Source organism: Larus michahellis, chromosome Z (assembly GCF_964199755.1).
Source record: "Larus michahellis chromosome Z, bLarMic1.1, whole genome shotgun sequence".
NCBI lineage: Eukaryota > Metazoa > Chordata > Aves > Charadriiformes > Laridae > Larus > Larus michahellis.
Genome location: NC_133930.1, coordinates 86,477,233 through 86,489,854, shown reverse-complemented (window position 1 = coordinate 86,489,854; position 12,622 = coordinate 86,477,233). Strand labels below are relative to the sequence as shown.

Sequence of the window (12,622 nt, the reverse complement as noted above, 5' to 3'; positions counted from 1 at the left end):
AACAGATTAGACAGTTTAATGGTTTGCTGGATTAGGAGTGTGCTTCTTTAACAAGAGCTTTGTTCCTTACACATAATGTGTTTACTAACCTGGCATTTTGGTGCTTTGTTAGGACACTGCTCTGTCAATCCTGAATGAGGTAACTGAAAAAGCAAGTACTGGTGGAGCAAAATGGGCCTGGCTTCATCGTGGACTTTACTACCTGAGAACTGGTCAGCCGTCGCAAGCAGTGGCTGAGTAAGAGAACTGGTGATTGGTTTAAGTCATTTTCTATAAATCCCGGTAAAATGGTCTTTGATCTTAGCAAGTTTTGAAAATAAGTTAGCTGACTATAGGATGGCTTGTACTAAACAATGGGAAATGGGTCTGAGCAAGCTGTCTTTCGTTCCAGAATTAGCACAAAGTAGTCTTTTCAGCATACCGATGTTCTGTACTAACAAGCCTGGTGACAGGCTTGTCATAGACGAGCACAGTATAGCACTGAATAATGAGTCAAGATTAGGTACAATGTCTAAACTTGTATAATGTGCTCTGAAGATGAAGACACTACTATAATGTGTTTTAAAGTCCTGTATAACTGTGTGATTGTGTCTTGAGAATATATAATGCAAGGAAATAATTTGTTTATGTTAACTTGTATCACCTTTTATTTAAATAAATTTATATCTTGGTATCTTCAGTTTGCAGGCAGCTCTCAGGGCTGATCCAAAGGATTCCAACTGCTGGGAGTCTCTAGGGGAGGCTTACTTGAGCAGAGGTAGCTATTCAACAGCTCTAAAATCCTTCAGGAAAGCAAGTGAGCTGAACCCAGAGCTTGTGTACAGCATCTACAAAGCTGCAGCAGTTGAGCAGATTCTAGGCAAATACGAAAACGCTATAGCTACCTATCAACAAATCTTAAAGAAGACAGAAGATTATGTGCCTGCACTAAAAGGTAGTATGTCTGTATTTGAAAGTGTTAACTCTTTGTCTCTCTGCACATTGTAGTGCTTCAGCCTTATTGGCGAGGTTCTTGGTCTGTTGAGGTTTGCCTGCGTAGGAGGATAGGGTTGGATTTTCAGTATGTAGAGCACTGTGACGCCATGCATGAAAGGTAGTGTGTAGTAGCCTGAAAATATGTGGAGAGCTCTTAAGTTGTGATGCATGGTTGAGTTGCCATCCCTCAAGATATTTAAAAGATGTGTAGGCGTGGTGCTGAGGGACATGGCTTAGTGGTAACTTGGCAGTGCTGGGTTAATGGTTGGACTTGATGATCTAAAAGGTCTCTTCCAACCAAAATGATTCTATGGGAGTGATTATTTCTCTTTCAAGTGAGCATGAAAGGTAGTTATTCCTGTGTATCTACCAGACCGAATGGGTAGAAGAATTGAAGATAGATAGATAGAGGAAGCCAGCTAGCTGCGGTTTCATCTAGATGCTGCAGTTTCATCTAAGCGGTCAAACACTGGCACCACAGCCAATGGAGTCAGGCTGTCATTTCAAAGACGTGGGCTATACTAATTTTCTGCTGCTCCTGACCATGCGTTCCTCATTTTTTGTGTTAGCTGTGGTGATTCAGATCCCTCTGAACTTCCTCAAGTGATGAAAAATAGCAGTAAAGTATCCCGCGAGGTCTCACAAGTGTTAGAGGTGGTGGTAGTTTTTCAGTATATAGCTGGGAGCGGAGAGAAATGGGGGAACTGGAACTCCTTTCTGGTGATAAAACTGTGATTCTCAAGATATAAAATATTGGGAGGGTATAAAATTTTGATAGCTAATGAATAATTGTTTGATTCACATTCTCCCTGCCACATAGTCTTTGGTCATTCTCCCCCCATACATCCATCTGAAATAGATGCTGCTTGCTACTGGTATGAATTTTTAAGTTAGAGTGTTCTTTCGTTGTGTTTAAGGCCTGTTGATTTTTTGGGGAATGTAAGCTGGTTCTTTTAAGGCTAAGTCAGAAGTGTTGGGTAACTATTGCAACAGTAAGTTTTTCACCTGAAAGGGCTACAGGGTGGTGGTCCCTTTACCTCCTCCGGAATAATTTTGTTGCTTGGAGTTTGCCAGACTAAAGTCACAGGGCAAAAGCTCCATGATGGATTTGAAGAGTATTGCAGACAGGCAGTTTTAGTAGGTGTTGGGCAAGAAAACGACAGCTGACTGCAGTAGCAGTTTCCAAAGGTGCTGTATAGAAGTGTGCGTGTGTGTATGGCTCTTCTAGTGTCTGTAGGTGGTGGTTGACAGCTTTACCTGGAATAAAGTGCTTAGAGAGGATGTAAGCACGTGGTATCATGGTTTCCCCACGTATACTTGCCTGTTTTCTTGAATCCCCTAAATCTTCTCTTGTAATCCCTTTCATCCTAATCTCTGATTCGTTAGTTCCAGATCCTACTTTGAGTCTTAAAACAATCTTCTTCTTAGAGTCTGTTTCATGTTTAGTCTGGTATGCTGTCTTTTGTAGGTCTTCTTAAAACTCTTTGAAACACACATCGGTATTCTTTTGGTAGTGTTCTGGTCAATTTAGACAGTTTCCGAATTGAGTTGTGGGAAGCATAGTCTCCTAGTACCTGAGAGAATAACTGTACTGATGTTACTTGAATGCATCATTTCGGTGTACTTTGTTTTTGTGTTACTAAATGGTATATTTATTCTGCCTCTGCTCCAGCATATCTTTTGATGCGTAACTCTGGGGAGTTAAATCAATTTTGTTTTTAGATTACAGAGCTTCTTGACATCTGAGAAGCTCATCTTGGGACTCCTGTGTTGTCAGGACGAATACCTAGTGGGGACAAGATAAAGATGCTTGCAAAACATGACTACTGTGATTAGTAGTTTGGTGTAGGTATGATAGCATGAGAAAAGTAGCTTCAAAACTGAAAATAATACTGGGAATGAATGGTACTCATAGCCAGTGACTTACTGCCAGACAGAATCACTGCTGGTGCAAGCGAGACCATAAACCAAGCATCTTATTGGTTCCAAAACACTAGAAATTGTGGCATTAGATGCAGTTCCTTTTTAGCAGTTGGATTTATTTCCCTATGTGGTGGGTTGACCTTGGTTGGACACCCGGTGCCCACCAAGCTGCCCCATCGCTCGGCTCCTCAGCAAGATGGGGTGAGGGAGAAAGTAAGATGGAAAAAACTTGTGGGTCAAGATAAAGGCAGTTTAATAAAGCAGAAGCAAAGGTCACACACACAAGCAAAGGAAAACAAAAGTTGAATTCTGTACTCCCCATCAGCAGACGATGTCCAGTCGCTTCCCAGGAAGCAAGACTTCAGTACAACAGTGGTTGCTCCAAAAGACAAATGTTGTAATAACATTTGTTATATCCTCCTCCATTCTCTTAGCTTTTCTGGCTGGACAGATGTCATATGGCATGGAATATCCCTTTGGTCAGTGTGGGTCAGCTGTCCTGGCTGTGTCACCTCCCAGGAACTCGCCCACCCCCAGGCTGCGGGTGAGGGGGATGTTGGGGAGACAGCCCTGATGCTGTGAGCGCTGCTCAGCGATAACCACAACTCTGGGGTGTCACCAACACATTTCTAGCTACCAAAGAGGGCTGTTATGGGAAAAAATTAACTCCATCTCAGCCAGACCTAATACACCATATGAAGTAAATTCTTATGTGAATAGGATTAAATAATGTTGGTTTCAAGTCTTATTCAAAGAAGACTTCCCCTTTTCCCTACCTTGACATTCCTTCTTCTTTTTGTGTTTTGGTAATAATTTTTGACTCCAGTGGACTGAAAGTTGGTGTATTAGTCAAAGACTTAACAATGCAGAGCAGATTTCTCATGAGTGCTTTGCTTAGTATTTAAGGACAAAACCAAAGCTTAAATGCTGTGGGTTTTATAATTAATTATGTTTATTTTAATATTCAAATTATTCTACAGTTCACACTTCACAGGACAGGTTAAAAACAAAGTCTCTGTTGTGAGCACTGTGGGCCTTTGATTTTTGGCATAACGTGTGCAGGATATAAATCTTTATATCAAGCAGAACACTGAGGAGGCATCCACCCTCCCACCCCACCTCCTTTGTCAAGCATATCATCAAAGCATCTCTTCTCATGGACATATTTTCTCTTATTTTCAGGACTTGGTGAGTGCTATCTCATGCTGGCAAGATCAGCCCTTGATGACTATCTTGATAGGAAGGCTGTGAATTACATAGAGCAGGCCCTTGAATTTTTTACAAGGTTAGTACCTAAATATTCAGTTATTTGATTTCCACTGGGATTGTGGGTTCACAGGCAGAAGAATAAGATTTAAGTGTTTGAGGATTTTCAGTTAAACTAAATGGAATGGACCAGGCTTCTAATCTATATGTAAGAGTGTGTTTACTGAAAATGGTTTGAATAACACATTCTGGATTTAAGCTGCTTACACGAATGGTAATTACAGAGTTTGGCTTTTCTATTTAAAGATACAGTGTCATTTGATTATAATACAAGTGTGAAATGACACACAGTTCTCTCCTGCTGTCCTCCGGTATATATGGGGCTGGGAGAAGGGGATTTGTATCAAAAATGGTGGATGAGAGGAAATTGTTCCTTCCTTCACTCCATCTTTTTGTTTTGCATTTCATCCAAAATGCTTTAGTGTCTTAAAGTAAACCTTGGGATTGCTTCTGTTACAGGTGAAGGTCCATCAGGTTTCAGCAGATGAGTAACTTCTTGTAATATAACATGGTAGTGCTCTGAAATGCAAGAGTGGGTGTAGTCAGCTGACATGTTGATATATAATGGCTAATTTTCAGAACTGACTTTTAGCACCAACAAAGTTGGGCTACATTGGCATTTTGTAGTTTCTCTTTTTGGGTTATTTTTAACCTTTTAGACCTATAGCTTGAATCAAAAGGTCATTTAGACCTATAACTGAATCAAAAATAAAATCAAACAGCTCATTGATGAATTAAATTTTAGTTTGTGCCACTCTTCAAAGTGGTAAACTTTCCTTTGGAAATGGATACTGAAGTGTCTGAGTAGGTGTTGTGTGGGTTTTCTCTATCATTAATTACAGGGCAGCAAAGCTCCGTCCTGATGTCTCTTGCCTCTGGAAGCTGCTTGGAGATACCTGTACTAGTGTGCATGTTATTTCACCAACTAAAGTGAATGTTCAAGTTCTAGGATCCCTTCTGGGTAAAGATGCAGGCAAAGAGATGCTAAAGAAAAGTGAGCTGCTCAGACTGGGAGGAAGGTAATAATTTTTTATTGTTAAGAGTTTCTGTGCAGTTGGAGACTTGGGAAGTCTCAAGCATTCTAGACCATTTCTAGAAAATGAGAGACATGCTGATCTGTCAGCACCTGCCTATTGAGCAAAGATAAACGAAGTGGTACATAGACTCATACTTTTTCCAAATGACGCTGCTCATTTCAGGGTATCATTCCTGGATTGCTACAGTGGCTGTCAGCACTTTGTCTCTCACCTGCTCGTCTCCTTGTTTCTGTCTCCAGAGCATGGCTACATCCTGTCATTCAACAAATTGCGCCTCTTTAAATGGAATGGTTGCAGTAGTTGCTAACTAATTCTTCCAGGACTACTAAAGTCCAAGATAATACTTTAACTTTCCTTGTCTCTACTTCATTCTTATAAAAAAGTCATCAGTTCTTGCCCTAGATGTGGAGTCTAGAGTACATTGGAAGAGGGAATTCCGTGTTTCTGGCCCTGGAAGCTCATAATGGTAGAAAATATTTTTAGTATTTCTGTAGCTTCTTCTGTGGCTCCCTCTGAGCTTTGTGCAGTTGGACGTGTAAGGCAGGAAATGCAGCAGCTTAGTAAATCTCAACCAGGATGTAGAAAGTCAAATACTTCCTAGCGGAAGTCTCATTAACTGTAAAAATGACTGATGTTGGTTTTAAGTAAAAGCATGCATATTGCAACTGACACATTTTGATTTAATGCACATCTGTGGCTTCAAAACTGGTGGGCACTACAGACTGCCTTTAGACCAGGATAGATTCTGTGAAGGCAACTGGCTGAATGAAAATCAGTTAGTTGTTGTTTGCTTTCCATTCTTGTCTGGTTTTGTTTGTATTTATGCACATTTGCTTGGTTTAGGTTTTTAAGCACACTCTTGAATGTTTTTTCAGCTTTCTGCTCTTCACGTAGAGAGGCTTGGAATAATGCTTCTGTGATTCATGTTTCTGTAGGTGTTACGGCAGAGCTTTAAAATTGATGCCTTTGCCTAGCATATGGTGTGATCTTGGAATAAATTATTACCGACAAGCAGAGGACCTCACAGCAGTGGGCACTGACATGAATGAGATCACTGAACTGCTAGAAAAGTCTTTACAGGTATTGCCTGTGTTTCCTGTTACATTCTTTAAAATTTAAACTGGCGTTGGTGTTTGTCTGCGTACTCTCTCTGTCCTCAATAAAACCTGCATCTTTGAGTAAGTAAGTGCATAGTCTTAATTTTTGCTCTTCTAGTGTTATAATCCACATTTGATTTTCTTCCAGTGTCTCAAAAAAGCTGTGAGGCTTGACAGCAAAAATCATCTTTGTTGGAATGCACTTGGCGTAGTTGCTTCCTGTAGTGGTAAGTTTTCAGCAAAACCCCTTGTTCCATAATACCCTAAATTGGAAGGCAACTTCACTAATGGTGTTTATGAAATTCAGTTAGATCTAGCTCTCCTTTTTTCTTTTTTTTTTTCCCCCCCCAGCTATTGGGAATTATGCTCTTGCTCAACATTCGTTCATCAAATCTGTTCAAGCTGAGCAAATCGTAAGTGCTGTAGGCAGCTGCCATCTGTTTCAAGTGGGCATTTAAAACTTTTTTCCCTTGATGCAGTGTTATTTTTGAATATAGTAATAATACATTGGTTTTAACTTTTATGTGTTCTGTCTAGAATGTTGTTGCCTGGACCAACTTAGGGGTTTTGTATCTGTCAACTGGAAACATTGAGGTAACTCTCTTTCCCATCCTCAAATATAGTTCCCCTTTCCATTTTTTTTTTTTTTTTTTTTAAGGGAGTGTATAGGGGTGGGAGTGTGGACAAACAGTGAAAAATGTCCCTCTCAGATTCAAGAAGTGTAGTTCCTTTGAATGAAATAAAATTGGCACCTATACCTGACTTGAGGCATATAAATTAATTCAATATTTGTTCTGGAGGGGATAAGTGAACTTCTTTTGAATTGGTGAGGTTGCTTTCCAAGCAACTGGATGGAATTAAAAGTATTTGGAAGGACTGAGAAGTAGTTAATCAAACCAGTGCACACCAGGTTTGACCAAGAACTCTTTTAATTGTAAGTCACAAGCGGAACTGTTGGTTTCAGTTTCCTGTAGGTAGCTACTTTCTGCTCATCAACGTGTCATATGATTTACTGTAATTCTGTGTAACCTTCACAGTTTCTTTGGAGAAAAATCAGAGTACATCTTAAGTGAAGTGCAGAGTTCTCATGCAGCTAAAACTACATCCTATCCTATTTGCTGGTCAGAATTGCAGAAGTTTTGTTTAATTGGAAATGGTCAGGATTATTTTAACAAAAATAACTTGATACTGCAAACTGCTTACTGCCAAGACTGCTGACGCAAAGACTTTGTACACCTTGTGGTACGTTGAGAAAGAAACTCTAAACATAAGCATTCCATAGTGGAAAGATAATTTATGGGCGTTAATCAGTTTGAAAATGTGTTTGTTTAAGTGTTTGCATGAAGGAAAAGAAATTTCCAAAACTGGATCCTTCAAGAGTCAGATTTTAAGTATTTAAAATAATAATTATTTATGATAATAATTGTTATAAGAGATAATCTTAGAATGGTTTGGTTTGGAATGGACCTTAAAGCCCACCCAGTGCCCCCCCCTGCCCTGGGCAGGGACACCTCCCACCAGCCCAGGTTGCTCCAAGCCCCGTCCAACCTGGCCTTGAACCCCTCCAGGGATGGGGCAGCCACAGCTTCTCTGGGCAACCCGCTCCAGGGGCTCACCACCCTCACAGCAAAGAATTTCTGCCTCACATCTCATCTCAATCTCCCCCTTTCAGTGTAAAACCCTTCCCCCTCATCCCATGGCTCCCTTCCCTGATCTAGAGTCCCTCCCCAGCTTTCCTGGAGCCCCCCTTTAAGTACTGGCAGGATTAATCTAGCTGCTGAACTGTTTTAAGAAGGAAGTGTATTTGGAAGGAAGGGGAACTTTGATCTTCTAAAGATTATTTTTTTTTTCCCTAAATAAGACTAAACTGGTTTATTTCTCTGGGCAATGCATTGTTCTCTGTGTCACAGTAGGTGTTTTTAGTAGTGACCTAATTTTGTCCATGAAATCTCTTCCAATACTGCTGCATGTCAATACCTGTTTATACTCTGAAATGCTCCGTTACCGTGCCAGTAGCACTGTTCTCTTTGGTTTTACAGCAAGCTCATGAAGCCTTCAAGATAGCCCAGTCTCTGGAGCCTTCTTACTTACTGTGTTGGATTGGGCAGGTAAGATGGCAAAAAATCACAATACTGTACACCAAAACCTGTTGTTAGTCAAAGAGGGGAGTTGAACTCCATCCCAATAGTTGGTGCTTTAGCATGTTCCTGAAAATTAAATGTTTTAAGTAAAAGGAGCTTCTGCTTCCCCTGAGTTTGGATGGGACCCTTTGTTTCCATGGTGGTAATACGATGGAAGGAAGCTGCGTTCATCTGATATCTTTACATAACATTTTTGTGGCTGATGTTGGGAGTTTTGTGAGAAATTAGCTATTAAAAAAACAATCACTGAGTGCTGAAGCTTTTTATTGAGCACTGTCAGCAGAACACCATCTTCATAAGGTGCTAGTTATTTCAGCTTCAGCTCTACCGCTGGCTCGTTATGTGGCACTGCATAACTCTCTTCTCAGCATCCCCTTTCTAACGCCACTGGTAGAAAGAGTAAGAATTTAATGTAAGAACTGCTTTTGTCCCAGGTACTTCTTGGGAGGTGCCTTCCTCCCCCTGGTATTGAGGGGGGCCATTGGTACGCTCCCCCTGCTATCTGGGCCATCTGCGAGTAGGAGAAATACTTGGGACTCATGCTTCTGTGATCACTACAGGTGTACTTCGTAATCCCATGCTACTGACCTGCTAATAATATCTAATTGAAGCTGGATTCTAGGGAAAAACTGGCACCATCACATGTTGAAATTCAGCTCCTATCAGATGTTGTTATAAGTTGTGCTAACATACACAAAGTCTTTGTTCTGAATAATGTAAAGGAGCATAAGAAGACCTTAAGTTTCACCGATACAGTGGAAGCTGCCTGTGCTCCCTTTAATTGCGTTCATATTATTCTTAAAACCAATGTTTTGTGGAGAGTATGAGGAAAAGAAAGTGTCTTTATGTTAAATGCTTGTTAGAGGAGAAGCTGCTGCCCGAGCATTGACACCCATCCCACAAGTGTCACACACACACACCCCCGAGTCTGTCACTGCTGGGATGCCGCCGAGGGGCCCCTTCCCACTCCACACACAGACAGACGCTCTCAGGCGCTCCCTCGTTCTTCAGGCGCCACCCAAGGTTTCCTGCAGCAGAGTCTCAGACGCTGACTTTATAAAAACGAGTAATGGAATTGACAGGTCCGGCAGCGAGGTCAGCCCGGGCTGGTGCCGCCGGAGAGGGACGTTGAACAAAGAAGCCCCCGGGCATTTATACCCCTGGATCTCCACCCGCCCCTCAGGCGCTCTTTGCGCGTCTTTGAGCCCAGTGGTGGTGTTTGGTCTGGGATCTTCTGACACCTTCTGGGATTCTTTTTCTGTGTCCAGGCCGGCCGTTGGCTGCTCTGATCTTGTTGATTTGCAGCTTCTGCGGGGGGTTGTCGCCTCCCGATCTTCTGCTTTATGCTTCTTGTGCACCTGCGCTCGCCACCAGAACGTGGGGACCTGAAAAGTCCCAGACTTAGGGAAGAACACTGCCAACACTTCGGTGTGATACCAGCATTTTTCTTACAGTGACAAACTAAACGCAGCACTGCACCAGCTGCTAGGAACATTACTGAGACAAATAGCTCTGTTGCAGCCTAAAGGCTTCAGCAAAGCTGGCCGTTCGTGCTAAGCAAAGCTAGGCAAACAGAATAAGCACACCCTGTTATAACCCTAAGTAATTCAGTTTAATTAAAACTTACTTATGTAAGCTAAACAACTAGTATCTCTCAACATGCCTAAGATGTTAAATGCCTGTCGTGTGCGGAGTTTCTTGTCAATGCCGTACTTTCTAAAGTACCTGACCACAGCAACTCTTGCTTCTCTGTAGGCTCTTATTGCAGAGAGCATAGGCAGCTACGATACTATGGATCTCTTCAGGCACACAACTGAACTCAGTATGCATGTAAGTATAGCAGTTGTACTGTCTTGAAGTTTCTGCGTATCTAATCTCTTTATTAAGTGATGTAATTTTGTAAAAAATAGGCATGTCTTGAATGATGAAACGGTTATGGTCATGTTCTGGATGAGATTGTGTGACTTCCTTGTTGTTGTTCCTGGCCTGTGCGGACATGGAATAGGAGGAATTATTTTATTAAATGCTTTAGTCCCAGTGGTCCAAGAAATCAGCTCTGTAAGTCATGAAAAAGCTTTCTTGGTGTTCCACAGAACTGCACAGAGATCAAATGTGTAAATTATAACAATTCCAGGAGAGAGCAAGGATATTGCCAGTACCCGAAGTTCTAAGAAAGTGGAGGACTTTACATTCTCATATAGCTTTTTTCATCTGTCATCCCTCCAGTGGTGCAGCAAGTGATATTTTAGTGTAAGAATTCTCTTTGCCCAAAGGACAGATTAAAACTCTGTGGGGAGTAATTCAGTTTGGTGTTTTCTTCTCCTGCTTAACACTAATGCATATTTTTAGCCAAGACTCTGCCTTAAAACACACAACTGTTATTATAATCATTAATTATTTCACTGTTGCTTGAGCAGGCTTAATGACTCCTATTTGGGGTTTTTTTGTTTGTTTCTTGAGACTGAGGGAGCAAAAGGTTATGCCCACTGGGTATGTTCAACGCTGCAGGATAAAAGCAACAGAAACACTGAACTATATCTGTACAACATTGTTCAAATGAATGCTGTTCCAGCAGCCCAGGTGGTCATGAGCAAATATACAGGTAGGTAGTCTAAATGCGTCACTAACCTGTCAAGCCTAAGAGATGCATGAATGAATGGATGCGCGTATACTAGTTCTATCAAAGAGTAATCTGGCAGGGTTAGGGAGGGGCTTTTGAACTGAGTAAGTAAGTAAACAAAACAGGGTAAGTGCGCCACTGATTTTTAATTCTTTTTTTTTCTTATCACACAAAGATGAAATAGATGTCAGTTCTATCTTCCTACTTGTTCCAACAGATTTTGTTTCAAAGACCAATCAAAGTAAGGATCAAAGTGGAGCCTTGTCATGCTTGTCATCAGGTGTTTGCCATCAGACTTCCTTTGGGTGTGTCGGTGGAGATAGATGCTCGCTCCTCCACCCCTGCACCATGGTGTTTGTCAGAAGCCAGCTCCTGGGTGCTGTGCAACTCCACTATCTCAAGCATATGATTGTGTTAACCTTGAGTAGGAGACAGACTGTGTTCTTAGGCATGGTTTGTGGCTTCCCTGTTGGGGTAGGCTTGTGTATGTCTAGCCTGGAAGGTAGAGCAAGTATAGATTTTCATAAAATCATACAATAGTTTGGGTTGGCAGGTACCTTTTAAAGGCCATCTAGTCCAACGCCCTGCAATGAGCAGGGACGTCTCCAACTAGATCAGGTTGCTCAGAGCCCCCATCCAGCCTGACCTGCAATGATGGATGGGGCATCCACCACCTCTCTGGGCAATCTGGGCCAGGGGCTCACCACCCTCTAGCATAAAAAATGTCTTCCTTATATCTAGTCTAAATCTTCCCTCTTTTAGTTTAAAGCCATTACGCCTTGTCCTGTCACAACAGGCTCTATGAAAAGGTTTGTTCACACTTTTCTTAGAAGCCCCCTTGTAAGTACTGCAAGGCCACAAGAAGGTCTCCCTGGAGCCTTCTCTTCTCCAGGCTGAACCCCCCCAGCTCTCTCAGCCTGTCCCCACAGCAGAGGGGCTCCAGCCCTCCCAGCATCTCCGGGGCCTCCTCTGGCCCCGCTCCAACAGCTCCATGTCCTTCTGCTGTTGGTGCCCCAGCGCTGGAGGCAGTGCTGCAGGGGGGTCTCGCAGAGCAGAGGGGCAGAATCCCCCCCTCGCCCTGCTGCCCACACTGCTGGGGATGCAGCCCAGGCTGCGGGGGGTTCCTGGGCTGCCAGCGCGCATTGCCAGCCCATGGCCAGGTTTTTACTCACCAGTACCCCCAAGTCCTTCTTGGCAGGGCTGCTGCCCATCCCTTCATCCCCAGCCTGTATTAATATCAGGGGTTGCCCCAGCCCAGCTGCAGAACCCTGCTCTTGACCTTGTTGAACCTCATAAGGTTCACAGGGACCCACTTCTCCAGCCTGTCCAGGTCCCTCTGGATGGCATCCCATTCCTCTGGCGTGTCACTGCACCACTCAGCTTGGTGTCACCGACAAACTTGCCGAGGGTGCACTTTATCCCACTGTTCATGTCATTGATGAAGATATTGCGCAGTACTGGTCCCAGTATGGACTCCAGAGGGACACCACTTGTCACCAGTCTCCATCTGGACATTGAGCCGTTGACGACTACCGTCTGGATGCAACCATCCAACCAATTCCT

The 12,622-nt window shown here is 42.7% G+C and overlaps 1 protein-coding gene across 1 annotated transcript in view; it reads left to right on the top strand.

The window, feature by feature from the left end:
* SKIC3 (SKI3 subunit of superkiller complex) overlaps nt 1-12,622 on the top strand; it is a 53,846-nt gene that overhangs the window by 17,733 nt on the left and 23,491 nt on the right. The window contains exons 17-27 of the mRNA XM_074569229.1: nt 113-237; nt 681-934; nt 4,081-4,183; nt 5,007-5,183; nt 6,137-6,281; nt 6,447-6,525; nt 6,650-6,711; nt 6,836-6,892; nt 8,338-8,406; nt 10,195-10,269; nt 10,900-11,041. Of these exons, the coding sequence (XP_074425330.1) occupies nt 113-237; nt 681-934; nt 4,081-4,183; nt 5,007-5,183; nt 6,137-6,281; nt 6,447-6,525; nt 6,650-6,711; nt 6,836-6,892; nt 8,338-8,406; nt 10,195-10,269; nt 10,900-11,041 (1,288 nt within the window). The remainder of the gene's footprint in view (nt 1-112; nt 238-680; nt 935-4,080; nt 4,184-5,006; nt 5,184-6,136; nt 6,282-6,446; nt 6,526-6,649; nt 6,712-6,835; nt 6,893-8,337; nt 8,407-10,194; nt 10,270-10,899; nt 11,042-12,622) is intronic.